The sequence below is a fragment of the Peromyscus californicus genome, unplaced genomic scaffold, assembly GCF_007827085.1.
Source record: "Peromyscus californicus insignis strain IS unplaced genomic scaffold, ASM782708v3 Scaffold_14__1_contigs__length_90479793_seg_2, whole genome shotgun sequence".
Taxonomy (NCBI): Eukaryota; Metazoa; Chordata; class Mammalia; order Rodentia; family Cricetidae; genus Peromyscus; species Peromyscus californicus.
This window is the reverse complement of record NW_026294436.1, coordinates 64,256,693-64,273,627: the sequence shown is the minus strand read 5'-3', so window position 1 is coordinate 64,273,627 and position 16,935 is coordinate 64,256,693. Positions and strand designations below refer to the sequence as shown.

The 16,935-nt window shown below is 42.0% G+C and overlaps 2 protein-coding genes across 2 annotated transcripts in view; one reads left to right on the top strand and one right to left on the bottom strand.

Annotated features, from left to right (window-relative positions):
• Nucleotides 1-9,411, top strand: part of LOC128110054 (kinesin-like protein KIF28) — a 66,671-nt gene extending 57,260 nt beyond the window's left edge. Inside the window, exon 23 of the mRNA XM_052737790.1 lies at nt 4,719-9,411. Within this exon, the coding sequence (XP_052593750.1) occupies nt 4,719-4,874 (156 nt within the window). The 3' untranslated portion in view covers nt 4,875-9,411. The remainder of the gene's footprint in view (nt 1-4,718) is intronic.
• The window catches only part of Sccpdh (saccharopine dehydrogenase (putative)), a 25,026-nt gene continuing 17,389 nt past the window's right edge, over nt 9,299-16,935 (bottom strand). Inside the window, exons 10-12 of the mRNA XM_052737791.1 lie at nt 12,714-12,825; nt 10,803-10,884; nt 9,299-9,900 (exon numbers count right to left, since the gene is read on the bottom strand). Of these exons, the coding sequence (XP_052593751.1) occupies nt 9,795-9,900; nt 10,803-10,884; nt 12,714-12,825 (300 nt within the window). The 3' untranslated portion in view covers nt 9,299-9,794. The remainder of the gene's footprint in view (nt 9,901-10,802; nt 10,885-12,713; nt 12,826-16,935) is intronic.

The following is a 16,935-nucleotide window of genomic DNA, read 5'->3' as shown; positions in this document are numbered from 1 at the left end:
TTACCACACCTTCTGCATACTCCAGAAGGAAGGGGCATTCTGTTGCCAGTGTTCCTTGAATAAACATTATTTCTAGGAATGACCTGTTTACAATCCCTTTTCAAATGTCCTTGCTTTCCACATCCAAAACATCTAACATTGCTCAAACCTTTTGAAATTGCTTTTCCTACCCACATATCATCATGGTCATAAGCCTCTACATTAACTGTATCTCTAATCCAATCTTCCAAAGGTGCAGATCTTGCCTTTAACGGCCTAATTATTCTTTTGCACGCTGCATTTGCATTCTCAAAGGCTAAAGATTCAATTATTATCTGACTAGCCTCTGAATTCGGGACCATTTTTTGTACTGCTGAAGTCAATCTTTGTAAGAAGTCTGTGAAAGATTCTTTGGGGCCCTGTATAACCTTTGTAAATGACTCAGTTTTTTTTCCTGGTTCTTCAACTCTGTCCCATGCATTCAAAGCTGCCGTTTTACATAGAAGTAGGGTTTGGACATCATATGAACATTGTGTTTGTACTGAAGCATATTGGCCTTCGCCAATAAGCTGATCCTGGCAGACTTGTATTCCGCTATCCCTCCATTGTCTTTCTATATTTTTAGCCTCATTACTGAACCACATTTTCCACTGGAGATTTTGTCCGGGTTCAAGAACAGCCTGTGCCAATTCCCGCCAGTCCTTTGGTATAATCCTATTACAAGTTGACCAGGTGTTTAACATTTGCTTTACATATGGGGAGTGCATGCCATAAGATGCTATTGCCTCCTTAAATCTTCGTAAGTCTAACATTTCAACTGGAACCCAAGTATTTTGTTCATTCTCTTCATCAGGTAGCTGCTGTACGGCTACTGGATAAATTAAGGGTGATTGTGTGAAAACTGGCTTTCTTTCTGTAACCTTACGATCCAATTTTGAAACAACTTCACTATTTATTTCTTCTGTCTGAATTTGAATTTCTCTATAATTCATTTTTACCGGTTTAACAAGTTTTTCTAAGACTGTTATCCTGGCACTTAAGTTGACGATCTTTTTAAATAGTAAAATGAGGATAAGAAAAGTAATAAACTGAATAATTCGATCAATATTAATCTTTTCATATAGTTGTTCCATTGTCAGAGTGCCTAAAATTTCAAACAAAGCCCAATTTTCTTCCAATGTACACATAAAGCCCATTTTTTTTTTAATGTAGAAAAAAATTCTCTTTTAAATAGATATGTTAATTGACTTACCAAGTCTGGGTAGAACAGTAGAATCCCAGGGAATTTCACAGCCACCTGGTGTTCGAGGTGTGAATCCAGCGAGAGAGAGCGAGAGAGAGAGAGAGAGAGAGAGAGAGAGAGAGAGAGAGAGAGAGAGAGAAAGTGTAGCCGCTTGAGCCGAGTCAAGCCTTGGCTTTACAGGCAGGGGCCCTGTTCAGCGGGGCAGGTCTGAGTTGTTTGTAGCAGTTCCAGCTGCGGGTCAGTCAGGCCTGGGCCCAAGCTAGGCAGCCAGGCCGCCCAGGCTGGAAACCGGACCTGCCGCCAAGCCAAGCCAATCGGTTTTTAATGAATTCTTGTCACGTTGGGCGCCAAATGTAGATGTATCCAACCTTCCCATCAAACAATAAACACAGAACCAATGCAAAGAAGAAAGCCAAGAGGTCAGAGCCAAGAGCCAAAACCTTACCCTTCCTCCTGCAGTGGTCCTACCTCTCCGAACCAGAGCTACCCCTGTGTTAAAGTCTTTATATAGAGTTCCTGTCCTGCCTTCTCATTGGTTGTAAACCCAACCACATGACCGCCTCCTCACAGCCTGTCTGTATAGGCCTCCAGGTTTTCCATGATTGGTATTAAGATTAAAGGCATGTGTATCCAATAATGGCTGTATCCCTGAACACACAGAGACTTACCAAGCTCTGCCTACTAAGTGCTGGAATTACAAGCGTACGCTACCACTGCCCTGCTTTCCTATGGCTTGCTAATAGCTCTGACCCCCGGGCAACTTTATTTATTAACATACAAATAACATTTTAATACAAATAAAATATCACCATAGACCTCTTTTCTGATTCTTCAACTTCATCCCAAGCATTTAAAGCTGCTAAACAATATAGTGCCATGGTGTGACATCAAACTCAAATTGCCTTTGTAACTCAGCATATTGACCTTCACTTAGAAGCTGATCTTGGGAAGTATTAACACCTCTAGCCCTAGTTCACTGTTCTATGCCCCTAGCTTCCTCTTTCCACCAGGTTTGCCATTATTAACCGAGGACCAGCTTCCAATATTGCTGTTGCCAAATCTTTCCAGTCTTGTGGGATAATTCTGTTGCCCATGAATTTAATATCTGCTTCACATAGAGTGAATATATACCATATGAAATGACTGCTTCCTTAAATCTCCTCAAATCTAATATTTCTATAGGACTCCATTTAACTTCCTGATAACCTTGGGGGTGTGTATCATCTGCTGGCAGTTCTTGCATAGTAACTAGATAAATTAAGGTTGGTTTTCTAACAACTTTGGGTCGCTCCTCTTCAGTTTCATCATGTGGTGGCTTGGTAGTTCTCTAAATTCCTCTGTCTGTGTCTGAGTATTTTTCTTATTTTCATTTATAAGTCTTTCTAAGGCATGTGTCTTATCAATCCACTTTTCATAGTTGGCACAAAAAAAAAACCACCATGACTATTAAGGATAAAATATGAATTACCAGACTGATAGTAATTATAATTGGTATTATGTCAATCTCTGTTAAATCATCTATCTTTTCATTTTCTATTTTCATGCCATTTGAAGTAACACTATACAGGACCCTAACACCCTGAATTATGATATTTCCCATCCTTAATGTAGGAAAGATTTTTCTTTTTAATATTACTTAACTCTCTCCTTGAGTACTTCCTAGTCTTACCAAACCAGATGGCTTCTCAGTTTGTCCGCAGCTAACGTGATTTCTCTGTCCATGTGGTCATGCCCCACATTTGGTGCCAAATGTTGTTTTTAACAAAATCTCAATCATTTGATTTTACCAATAAAGACTCAGGAGCCAGATGCTGGGGTGAAAGCCTGCTAGCTCAGAGAGGCAGAGCAAGCACCCAGCTGACCTTCCTCCTCTGAAGACCTTTCAAACAAAACTCCAACTGGTTGTTCTTCCCTTCTACTTCCTGTGTGTGTCTCTTTCTCCACCCTCCTGACTCCCTCATACTCTCTGTGATTATTTTCCTGTCAACTGGTTGCTTGCCCCACTTCTTGACGTATGGTTGACCTTAATTAATCCTGTCTACAATATTCAAACAGAAAACTCTTGGATTAAAGGTGTGTGCTAGGACTGAGTCACACCAAAGCTTTGCAGGCTTTTTCAGGAAGTAATGCAATCTCAGGGTTCACTGTGTGATCAAATATCCTGCAACAAGAGTGGCACTGTTAGGAGGTGTGGCCTTGTGAGAGTAGGTGTGGCCTTGTTGGAGGAAGCGTGTCTCATTTTACTTCTGATGTCTGTGGATCAAGATGTAGAATTCAACTCCTTCTCTAGCACCACGTCTGCCTGTATGCCTCCGTTTCCTGTCGTGATGATAATGGACTAAACCTCTACAACTGTAAGCCAGCCACAGTTAAATGTTTTCCTTTCTAAGAGATGCTGTGGTCATGGTGTCTCTTCACAGCAATAGAAACCCTGACTCAGACAGGCCCCATAAGTAAAGTTAATGGTAAGCACTCAGGGCTGGGAAGGTGGTTCTGCTGGTAAAATGCCTGCAGCACAAGCAGGAGGGCCTGAGTTTAACTCCAAGAGCCATATATAAAAAGCCAAGCATGGCGGGAGCGTGTAAAATCCCAGTCCTAGGGAAAGGCAGGCAGGGGATCTCTGCAGCTCGCCAGCCAGTCAGCCTAGCCTATTCAGTGGGCTTCACGACAGAGATCTGCCTCAAAAAAAAAAAATCAAGGTGGACTGCTCCTTATGAACAACTGAGATTGACTCCAGGCTCTCCCAGGCACACCTGTGAACCCCTTCCTTCCCACTAGACACACAAGAATAAGTACAAACCAACTCATATCATAGGTTGACTATCCCTTATCTAAAATGCTTCAGGGTTCTTTGATTTTGGGATATTTTCATGGATTTTAACTGGATGAACATGTCTCACTCAAAAAGCCAAAGGGCCCTAAAATCTAAAACTTCCTGAATGCTAACCCATTAATATCATCAACTATTAGAGTTCAGAATATATAAATGATTACCTTTGAAATAGGGAAAAGAAACATGGAAAATTCATTGGGAGAAATAATTGGCAAAGGATCTGAATAGGCAGGAATCTATTGACAATGCAGGAAGCAAACTGGAGCCCAACCAGGTGCTAAGTCACCTGTCTTCCCCACCCTGCCCTCTGCTAATGCTCACTGGACTCTGGAATCCCTTCTCAGTGGTACTTGCTTCCACTGGGCAGGGAATAAATCAGCAAACCCCTACATCTGGGAGTTCTTGTGCAAGTCTCAATGTCTATAGTACTGAAAGAACACAGAACATTCCGATCTGAAATTACGGATGATCTCACCTACTCTTGGTAGATTCAAATGGCCTTCCTCAAGTGCCTGCTCTGGGTCACTACTGACTGCTCAAAATGGTCCAATGCACTTCTCTAGCCACGTGGGAACATTTACTGGACACCTCATTCACATGTACTAAATATTTTTATTCTAGTCATATGAAATCTGTCATTTTTTTCTTTCATTTAATCTTTAGGAAGATGATGAAATGCTTCGACCTTTTGTGCACCAACAGTCACTGATGCTCAAAGATTTGGAAGACCTACTTGAATCCAGCTTACAGAAGCTGAAAAATGATGTTGCTGTCATAGTGAAGAAGAAGAAAGAGTATCTACTGCATACCCAACAGTGAAGATGAGCAAGCTGAAAACATGCTCTGACTCACATAACTGCGTCTACCATTTTAGGTAAGATGCCTCCACTTGCCTCTTTTCTGACAAGGCCTTGTTATGTGGACCAAACTGGCCTTATCTTGCCTCTGTATCCCTAGACCCACACTGAGCCTTAAATGGATTTAAAAATCTATAAAAAAAAATTAACATGTATACAGGATGGTGAGGGGAGATGTCTGTGGTGAAGGTTCAGAACCTGGAGCTCTGGATTTGATTGCTCACAGTTCAATCCTGGCTAAATCTATCACTTCTACATTGTACAGTGTGGGACAACTCACTGACCTCGCTTTACTCATCAGTTATCTGGGATGGTTAATGCTTACCACCTTTCTGGCAGAATGCCTGGCAGAGAGCATGCTCAGTAAGCATTACCATCAATGCTTTCCTGGGAAATAATTCACATTCCTTTCCTTTTTCCTTTTTAAAAAAGAACAATTTTATTGTGTGTGTATGTATGTCTGTATCTCTGTACATGTGTGTGGTACCTTTTTAGGCCAGAAGAGGGAGTTGGATCATCTGGAGCTAGAACTAGCAGCAGCCATCAACCCCACCTTGGTTGCTGGGCACTGATCTTGGGTCCTCTGGGAGACCAGCACATGCTTTTAAGCACTGAGTCATTTCTCCTGTCTGTTTACTTTTTATTTTTTGAGACAGAGTCTCACTCTTAACCCAGGCTGCCCTCCAACTCTTAGTGGTCCTTCTGCTATGACCGCAGGTGTGAGCCAACATGCCTGGCTTTTCCATTCCACACTGTAAATAACACCTGCCTGATTAGTTGATTTTGTTTCTTTTTGTTGTCAGAAATAGACAATAGTTAGTTCACATTTTTTATTTTGTACTCTTGCTCTTGAACAAGTCCACCCACCCACGAGTTTTCCCCTACTCGTTTTCTATTCATATGCTTATTTGAAATACATTCAATTGGCTCAGCTGCAGTAGTGTTGTACTGTAGGATCTCTGTGGTGCAGAGCTGAATGTTAGCCAACTCCTTTCAGTAGACAGTCCATCCTGCAGTGGATATTGATCCCACAAATGGTTGGTGAGTCTCAGAGACTGACAGACACTAATACTCTAGGAAGAGTCTATAAGAAAATCTTTTATGGCCAGGGAAACATCTGGTAACAAAGCCACAAAAATAGTGACCCTTAGGGCTGGAGAGGTGGCTCAGAGGTTTAGAACACTGGCTGCTCTTCCAAAAGACGCAGGTTCAATTCCCAGCACCCACATAGCAGCTCACAACTGTCTGTAACTCAAGTTATAGGAGATCCAACAACTTTACACAGACATACATACAGGCAAAACACCAAAGCACATAAAATTTTTAAAAGTTTAAAAAAAATAATAGTGAAGGTTAACACACATTTACCAGGTGCCAGACTGTAATCTTAATTCCAAACATTTGTTAACTTGTTCAAGTCTCATGATAATTTATCACTTAATGTATGCAGTACTTCCACAAAGATTCCTCAAAACAACAAAACCAGAAGTATCTTATGATCAAGCAATCCCATTACTGTGTGTATATTCAAAAGAACTGAAATCAACATGTTGAAAGCTAGCCATATTCCATGTCCACTGCAGCAATATTCTCAAGCTGAGGTAAGGCTTAAGTGTCCATCTATGCATGGCCAGCTTTTTAAATATGACATATGTATACAAGGGAATACCACTCAACCTTAAGAGAAACAGGATTGTTTAACTAAACTGAGATGGCACCAAACTGCCTTCTAAATATTCATATTTATACCTTTGTACAAATGACAGTCACCATCAGAGAAGCTTCTCTTAGCAATGAATGGCTGTGAATGCAGAGAATCATGGCTGGACAAGGTACTGATGATAAGTGACAATTAAATGCTCATCTCTAGACAGAACATTTATACCACCCCCTCTAAAGCTCAGAGGACACTGTGGAAGAGGGTGCTGAAAGAATGTAAGAGTTGGAAGAGAGGAAAATGACAGTGGAATGCTTTGTTCTGGGCATGGCACAGCCATCGCAACCATGATCACCAGGCTGCAGCTGCCTGCCCGGGGCCTGTCAGCTGGCAGTCATAGGTTGGGTAGGGGCTCGTTGGGCCCTGCCATTCCTTGCTGAACTGTTGACTATGACAGAACTGGGGCCAGTCACTGTCTTCAGTTGTGTACTCACTGATAAGCCCACTGGGCTCCAATGGGTAGCCCCAAAACTATGGGTGCCCAGAAGGCCACGGTCAAACTCAGTGGGTAACAGAACAAAAAGTCATGAGTGTGGGGAAGTGACTGGCAGGGTTAACAGGGGTTAAAGGGTGATCAAAGAGGGTGAGGTGAGAGAAACTGGAATGTATTATATCCATGTATGAAATTGTCAAAGAACAAATAAAAGTTCTCTTTAAAAGCAGGGAATTCTAATTTGTGACAACATGGGTGAGTTTAGGGATCATTGTGTTAAGTGAATAATCAAACTACACAGAGAGATGCTGTGGATTAATCCTTCTGTACACTGTGAATATGTATTACTCTCATTGGTTAATAAAAAAACTGACAGGCCAGTAGCCAGGCAGGAAGTATAGGTGGGACAGCCAGACACAGAGGAGTCTGGGAAGAGGAAGGGCGGAGTCAGGGGAGTCACCAGCCAGCCATCTGCCGAGAAAGCAGGATGTGTAGAACATGAGGTAATAAGCCATGACCCATGTGGCAAAGCATGGATAAGAAATATGGGTTAATTTAAGTGTAAGAGTTAGCTAGTAAGAAGTCTGAGCTATCAACCAAGCATTTGTAAGTGGTTATTTGGGAGCAGCAGTCCAGACAGGAAAACTCTGCCTACAGAGAGAACTATTAATCTAATATCTACAAAAAATAACTGACAGTGGGATGGTGTCTGCCAGGAGCTTGAGGGAGGTGGTAAGTAGAAAAGAGGAGTCCTTCCTCAGTGGTACAGGTTACAAGGAATAAGTATGTGTTCTGTCCCAGGCTAACTCACCATAGTTAACAGTGACTAAGTAAGGATTTTAAGTGTTCTCATCACAAAGAAATTGTAAATAATCTGAGGTGATAGATGCAATTACTTTTATTTGTTTATTCTATAATGTGTGAATGTATTTAAATATCTTTTTTTTTCTTTCCAGACAGGGTCTAATTATGTAGCCCTGGTTATCCTGGAACTCACTCTGTAGACCAGGCTGGCCTTGAACTCACAGAGATCCACCTGCCTCTGCCTTCTGAGTGCTGGGATTAAAGGCGTGCGCCACTATGCTCAGCTAAAAGCCATTTTTTTAAAAATAATTTTTATGTCTATGTGTGTGCTAGTATGTGTGTGTACCACATGTGTGCAAAGTGCCCTTAGAGGACAAACGATGGCATCAGATCCCTTGGAGCTGGAGTCACCAATTATAAGCCACCTGATGTGGGTGCTAATAATCAAACCTGGGTCCTCTGCAAAATTAGAAAGTGCTCTTGGCTATCTCTCTAGCCCCAGTCATACTCATTCTGAATTTCATAAATACATATCATTATTTGCCAGTTAAAAAATTAAATAGAAATAATTTTTAAAAATAAAAGATCCTTTCTTTTCAAGTTGAATATTCTTCCATACAGAGAGCAGAGAAGGATCACCAAGCATGAGTACTACTCTGTTATGTCCACAAATGGGCGGCTGTTTTCTTTACATAAGGAGCAGTACAAATACTGCATGCGCCTGTCTCAGATGTTGCTGTTTTATTGTTGAGATAGGGTCTGTAGTCCAGGCTGCTCTCCAAATCCCTACATATCTGAGGATGACTTTGAACTTCTGATCTTCCTGCCTCTGCCTCCTCAGTACTAGATTACAGGTGTGTACTAGGGCCCGAACCCAGGACCTTGTGTATGCTAGGCACATACTACTACCTAATCTACATCCCCAGTCTTTTTTTGTTTGTTTGTTTTGTTTTGTTTTTTGAGACAGGGTTTCTTTGGTATCACTGTCTGTCCTAGAACTCGCTCTACAAACCAGGCTGGCCTTGAACTCACAGAGATTTGCCTGCTTCTGCTTCCTGAGTGCTGGGATCAAAGGCGTGCACCACCAGCGCCCAGTTATCATCCCCAGCTTTGAGTGTATATGTGTGTGTGTGTGTGTGTGTGTGTGTGTGTGTGTCCTGTAATTCATAGGAGAGATGTTCTCCTTATTTTAGTGTTTCAATGTAAAATGTGGCTTAAAAAGCAAATTTGAGAAAAATTCTGCTGAGGCTGTCAAGATCAATAGAAAGTCAAAAGCTGTTTGCTTAATACTAACCACAGTTATGAAATCGGGGATAAAAAGATGCACTAACCCAATTATTGGCAGTAAATAGGTCAGGCCACTTAAAACAGTGCCAATGTACAATAAGCACGGAAGTCCAAACCAAAACCAAAACAAAACAAAACCCCATCATTCAATTAACAACCCTTTATTATTCAACGTAGGTAAACAATCCAAAATCAGTCCTTGTAGGTGGATGAGAACATTGACTAAAATAGAAAAGGACAGTCTTACTTAGCAAATGCTCACACACTATGCAGAGGAGCTCCCAGGAGGGTGAGATCCCACAACCCCACGGCAAGGAAGGCACAAGTTCCTGCCACATCCTAACACCAGTCAAGTTCCGCCACTAAGGAAAGCTGTTAGTACACAAACAGGGACCCTTCACTATCTGATCTTCCAGTTCATTTGTCAATAAAAAGGCAAGGAGAATATTAGTTTTCTCTCACAAGCAATAAAATCATAAAACAGCTGAGATATGAGGTTTAGGATAAGCTAGTATAATTTTCTGCTTTTAATGTATAGATATTTTAGACTTGACAGTCTTCCACATACAGTCAGATAGGTTTATAGCAAATAGAGAAGCTGTTAGTTCGTGCATTTTATGATTCAGTCAGTCTTCAAATGTTTAGACCTCGGAGCTGCTAATGACGCTAAATTCAATGCCATGCTGGTTGAGTCTGTCAATCAACTTCGTTCTGGAGAAAGCTGCTCCAGGTGTGAAGACACCGCCCCTGTAAAACAGGAACAAGAGAACACAGTGCACAAGGCTCCTCTCCAGCCCTCTCCTCCGTGGGCCGAGCAATGGAGTCACTCACACCTTCTGAAAACCAATTCTTCCCCATCACATTCCTAAAACCAGCCAAATGAGCACATGGCTCTTAGTCCACAGCACTGTTTAGTTGCTCATGAGCCTTTTTCATACTACAGGTGTGCTCAAGGGGCCCTCTGAGCATCATACACCTGAGTCTTCACACTCAAGAGGACTAAATAAAAACATGAATGGAATTCATTCAGCTAGCCAACTATTATTAAACAGCACTTCAAGTTGATGAAAAAGAAGTTTCTTCAACTAAAATGGCCAATATTTGCAAAAATGCCAAATGACGAGTACTGGACAGTTCTAGTTAGGCTTTACTACACACAACTTCTATCTATATTTCTTAATACTGCTTTAGGTTATGCCTGATTTGCCTTTCAGCCATGGGCTTCTGTGCACTGGTGAGGTTGGCTTAGTTCCAAGGGTACCAGCTAAATGCTCAGTAAGACAGCGCACTCCATAACCACCTGGGCAGCAGCCATGACTCAGTTCCCACCTGCTCAGCCAGGACTCCCCTGCCACTCAGCACCAATTAGGAGCCCTGGATAACACTGCTAAATAAACAACAGGGCCCCTTTCTGAGTGCCAGGCTCTAGGCTTGAGTTTGGTTTTCTTTAAATAAAGAATGGAAGCCAGCTTACATGGCTCTCATTCACCTTCACAGTAATTCCAAAGGCAGATAAGGAATTGTTCTTGGCATTGCTTTAACATATATCTTTGGTCCAAAGGAACCCAAGACTAAAAATCAACTCAAAAATAGCTAAGATGTCACATGGCTGAAAACACACTTTCTCACTAGAAGAAATGCACACTTACCCTTTAGGGAGATCAGAGGCGTCATTCAGAAGAGTCATGGCTGCCTGAACCATGGCTATGGGAGTAGCCACGTAGCCAGCCTCTGCAGGAAAGGGTCAGGCAAAGGAAAATGTTCACGGGTGAGCATCACCTCAAAATCAAGGGTGCATTTCATGTCTAGCACTGAGTATACAGAGATTTTTTTTCAATAAATATTCTGGTCTCTTAACAAAAATAATAGTGAACATTTATGTAACTCACGCTGAATATATACCTTTATCCAAACTGCTTGGGACTTCCATGCTTTAGGTTTTCTGTTGTTTTTTTTTTTCATATATATTGGAATATGTACACACACACACACACACACACACACACACACACATACACACACACACACACACACACTGAAATTATTACTCTGGAGGGTTTTGTTTATGTTTTCCCAAACAGGGTTTCTTTGCATAGTTCTGGCTGTCCCGGAATTCACTCTGTAGCCCAGTTTGGCCTCGAACTCAAGAGATCTGCCTGTCTCTGCCTCCCAAATGCTGGGATTAAAGGCGTGCGCCACTATGCTGGCCTTGGACACAATCTTATAAAATATTTTGAGCACACCGGCAATTTGACATTTCCCAGTACGTGAGGTCAGGTGCAGAATCTGCCACTTGTGTAACTGTTGGTGTTCAAAATGGTCTGATGGTGGAGAATTTCAAATTTTGGATTTTCTGATTACAGATCCTCCCCTGTACTTACTGTTAGGAACTATCTATACTAGTGCTTAAGAACTGACCTCGGTTTGTCCAGTCACATGTGAGCAATACCATTCCATCCCCACTGCACAGACAGGCCAGTGTCCTGTGCCCTTCTTCACCAGGTCTCAGAGCAGCAGCGCAAAGGTGGTCACCCTCAGGCAGGCTCCTGGGCTTCCAACCACCACACTGTTGCCCTCCTAACAACCCTGGGTGCTGAGGACTCCCATCTCTGCTTGTCAGTCCTCTAAACTGCTGCCTCCTTCCGCACTTAACAGAAACAACTCTCAGGATCTTAAAAGAAAATTTAAATAAACTGGGGGCTGGAGTGATGGCTCAGCAGTTAAGAGCTGAACCTGACAGCTCTCCCAGAGGGCCAGGGTTCAATTCTTAGCACCCACATGGCAGCTCACAACTACCTTACTCCAGTTCCAGGAGACCTAACACCCTCACATAGACATACATGCAGGCAAAACACCAATGTCTGTAAAATGAAAATAAATTAAAAAAAAAAAAGAAAGAAAAACAACTGACTGTATCCAGTAACTTAAAGTCCTTAATAAAGTGAGATATTAGTATTTATATTACTATCAAATAACTGAAACACAGTCAGATTATCTTTAAAAGCCAAGTTGTAATTTGAAAAGGAGGTGTGATTAAAAAACCTGTCATCTGGCTTCATTAGTCCTGACCCACAGTCAGAGAGTGTGGTAATTACACTTCTCCTATAGCTCTTGTGAGGGCTTGTCTCTGCATAGCGCTCTAGAAAGTTCTTCAGTCTTTTGGGCAATGGATCCTTTTAACAATCTATCAAAAGTTATTATGCTCCTTTACAAAATGTGTGTAAATCTATATATTTCACAATTTCGAAACCTTGGGCCACAGATTTGACTCACAGAATAACTACACTACTTAAGTAAGAGACTGAAGCAGATAAAAATACCAGCTGACCTTTCTTATTAATAATTAAAATTTGCCATTTTCAAACTTGGATTATTAAATCATCATGAAAAAGAAGGCAAGATGTGTTAACTAAATTGGCTAATAACAACATCACCCCTTCTATAGACAGAATAATTTCAAAATTCGTAATCCATGCAAATGTAGTTCTAAAACAAGCATACCACTTCACAGTCTAAGACACTGTAAACCCTGAGACAGCCTTATGCCATACGCACAATACCTGGTCCTTTCACTTGGGTACAGATTTTGATATTTGGTTTGTTCTTTTCGACACTAAAGCCATGGCTGTATCCTTGACCAAAGAATGTCATCGTAAATGATGATTCATCCATCTGTGAGAGAAAAGCAAAGGGTGTGCTTAGTGATACGTCATTTCCTTCTAGAACACAATAAACCCTGCTGTCCTACTCCATGAGACATATTTGCTTTTCCTCACTGAATGTTTTAATGGCTCTCAAAATCCTGTGACAGATTTTTAGATGTTTCCATTAAAAAGTACTGGTTTTGAACACTAATAACTCTAAACTGCCAAACAGAAAAAATGGCCCACAAAACATTCTCCTTTCCTTCGTCTGAAGGTTTTATGAGGCACTGTTAACCATTCACCAGGTTTTCACTATTAAACTTAAATAGCCAATTGTAACCAACAGTCCTGAGACCGCTCTCCTGCCTCTGATGGAGCCCGGGGTGGCGGGTGTTAGGCTGCTGTTCACTTAGCCTTCTGAGCTTCTGGGCAGATCTGATGACCTTGCCAGCTCCAGCGACCTTCTTGTCCGCAGGTTGATGACCCCCACAGAGCTGTCTGCCTCATGTTACAAAAGCGAAAGGATCGTGGAGGAGAGTCAGAGAAGCTCTCAACACACATGGGTTTGCCTGGACCACACAAGATGTTTGTTTGGTTTTCAAGACAGGGTTTCTCTGTGTAGCCCTGGCTGTCCTGAACTCGCTCTGTAGACCAGGCTGGCCTCGAACTCACAGAGCTCTTCCTGCTTCTGCCTCCCAAATATTGGTGTTAAAGGCGTGCGCCACCATGCCTGGTGCACACACAGATATTTTTAATACAATTAAACAATCAACGTATTCTCTACTGTATGTATGTATCCCCTTTGTGTAGCTGATTATACTGCTACCATGCAGTTCTCATCAAATCTGCCCACTTTCGTGACTTACTCAGAAAAATTTACCTGCCCCCTGTGGTAGTCTGGAGGTAATGGGCCCCCATAAGCCCACAGTGCGTGGCACTATTAGAAGGTGTGGCTTTGTTGGAGTGGGTATGGCCTTGTTGGAGGAAGTATGTCACTGTGGGGGCGGGCTTTGAGGTCTACTTTGCTCAAGCTTTGCTCAGTGTGACATACTTCCTGTTGCCTTCTGACCAAGATGTCACCAGCTCCATGTCTGCCTGCATGCTGCCATGCTCCCTGCCATGATGATAATGGACTGATCCTCTGAAACTAAGCGAGTCACCCCAATTAAATGTTTCCTTATAAGAGTTGCTGCCATGGTCATGGTTTCTCTTCACAGCAATAGAAACCCTGACTAAAACACCCTTCTTCTTCTTTTTTTTTTTCTGACATCCCCTTCTATCTCTTCTCAAAGCATGCTTTTCCTAACATTCTGGGCCTCATTCTTTCTCTGAAACTCTTCCCCCTGCCATGTGGGGAGCTCCATGCCAACTTAACTAAAATGGCATGGCTTTCCCCCCACTTTCTTTGATCTAGCTTTCTCCTCAGGACGGTGGCTGTGATTTCAGCTTGCTGCCCTGATGTTTTTCTTCTCAACTCTAACAAAATCATCCTTGAGTAAGTCTGGCAACTGCAACCCAAGGACAATGAACAGATGGGAAAAGATCAGTCTGTCACTCAACCCTCATCAGGAAGCATCTTCTTTTCAGGGGATGGGAATTAAGAGTGACCCACTCAGATCTAAATGGAACATCTTCATCAAACCCCTCCCCTCAAGGTTCAGGATCCTTGTAGAAGAAGAGGTGGAAAGATTATAGGAGCCAGAGGGGGTGGATTATTCCAAGATACAACAGAACTAATGCACATATGAACTCAGAGACTAACAGCACACACAGGATTAAACAGGTTCAAACCAGACAGAGTGCCCGCACTGAGAAGGAGAGGTGGACACAAAGTTCCAACCCTGAGAACCCAACCAAGAAGCTATTTGATATTGATACATACGGGGAAAGGAAAGTCAGTTTTCTACAACAGAGTGTCACTGTGCATATGAACCAAACTCTAAGGCAGGCCCAGGAGTAACCGGCCAATACAAAACTGACTCCATTTTGTGTATATGTGTGTGTGGGGGGGGGTGTTTCATTTTATTTTTGTATTTTTGTCCTTTTGGGGTTTTTTGTTTGATTTTCGTTTTTTGTTTTGTTTTGAGAGAGAGCAAGAGAAAGAAAATAAGGTTGAGTGGGAAGGGAGGAGGGGAGGATTTGGGAGGAGTTGGGGGAAGGGAAAGAATATGATCAAAGTATATAAAACTTTTTAAAATTTTCCTTGAGCTTTCTTCTGAGTCCATTCCTAAACATTTTCACTAATGAGATTAAGACCTGCAGTAGGGACACTGTTTCCCTAGTAACAGACAGCAATTCTCCAGGACTTCCCCCACTTTCAGTAACAGGTATATGCTACCATGTCTGGCAAACACACTTTACCAGTCCTAACCACATGACTCATTCTCCAGGACTCACATGGTGGAAGGAGAGAACCAAGCCCAGGAAGTTGTTCTTTAACCTCTCATACATGCTGTGGCACACGGTACCCACACACATACACAAAAAACACAAATAAATGTGGTAAAAAGATGGAACTCCAGAAAAAACAATGCATTAATTAAAAGCAGGAAGGACACAGTAGGTTGGTGTGTCTGGAAAATACAACCTGAGTCGTGCAAACAAAGCCAAACACACAGGACACACTGGCCCCGCCTCTGCTGTGTGGGTGTGTGTGGCAATGCACTAAATGATCACACTGCAGTCTTTCAAGCTCGGCAAACACTCAGCTTCAGGACTATTGTCAACATTTTCTGAGTTGCTGCTCCAAGTAATCAGAGGTGGATGCAAAATGAAACCAAGACCATGAGGGGTCCAGGGTGGCCTCGAACCTCTGGAAGGAATTCATGCCAGCAATGCTCTAGTACTTCACACACAAACCACCCAGCCCTGACCAGGAGCATTCTGCCTCCACAGCAGTGGTCTTAACCACGGCACTGCTCTGGCATCACTGGGAAGCTTCTGAAAACCCCAATGCTCAGGTAGGACTCTTTGGTCATCAGCTCAGGACTTTCTCCGCAAGTTGAGAACTGCTCGGCATTTTTAGCCCACTCTCCAGATCTACTAATCAGAGTGTGGGCTAGGTCAGGTCTACTAGAAACAAAAGGCTCAGATGTGATTCTCTGCAAAATTCATTGCCAGATGTGGTGAGTCAGAAGTGTTTTTTTTTTTTTTTTTTTTTTTTTTTGGTTTTTCGAGACAGGGTTTCTCTGTGTAGCTTTGCGCCTTTCCTGGAACTCACTTGGTAGTCCAGGCTGGCCTTGAACTCACAGAGATCCGCCTGGCTCTGCCTCCCGAGTGCTGGGATTAAAGGCGTGCGCCACCACCGCCCGGCCGAGTCAGAAGTGTTTTAAATAAGACAATTAACAAGGCCAAATTTTTGTATGTGTTAGATCTTTTGGACAGCAGTGGGAACATGGATAGAAACACAAGAATGTTATGAAAAGTTTAGTCCAAAGGTAAGGACATATAACAGCAAGTAAACAAAAAGGCATAACAGAACAGGAGATTATATGCAGATCATCATCTGATAAGAGATGCTTATTTAGAAAATACAGAGACCTTATATCCAAACCAACAATGGACAAAGAGGAATAGACATTTTTCCAAAGAAGACACACAAAATGTTCAATATCAGGAGTCATCAGGGAAATGCAAATCAAAACCATGATACCAATGTACATCCATTAGATGGCTACTATAAGAAAAAAAAAGTAAAAACGGTTAGTGATGCTGCTCTTGCAGAGGATCTGAATTCATTCCCAGCATTCCCATTAGACAACTAACAACTGTCTATAACTCTGATTACAGGCGCATGCAGATACAAATACTTACATAAAAATAATAATTAATCTTTTTAAGTTTGTGAGGCTATGGAGAAAGTGGAATACTGGAGTAATAGTGAGAGGTAAATGATGCAATTTTAACAGAGTTAACAGTTCTTCAAAAAATTAAAAATAGAATTAATATGTAACCCAGGCACTCTACTTTTGAATATATAGCTAAAAAATATCTGGATCATAATTTTACACAGATATTTGTACATCCATATACACAGCAGCATGTTCACAACAGGTAAAAAGCTGGAAGGTAGACCACATCCATTCATAGATGAATAGAAAGTGGCATATACATACAGTGAATTAACCATTCATCCTTA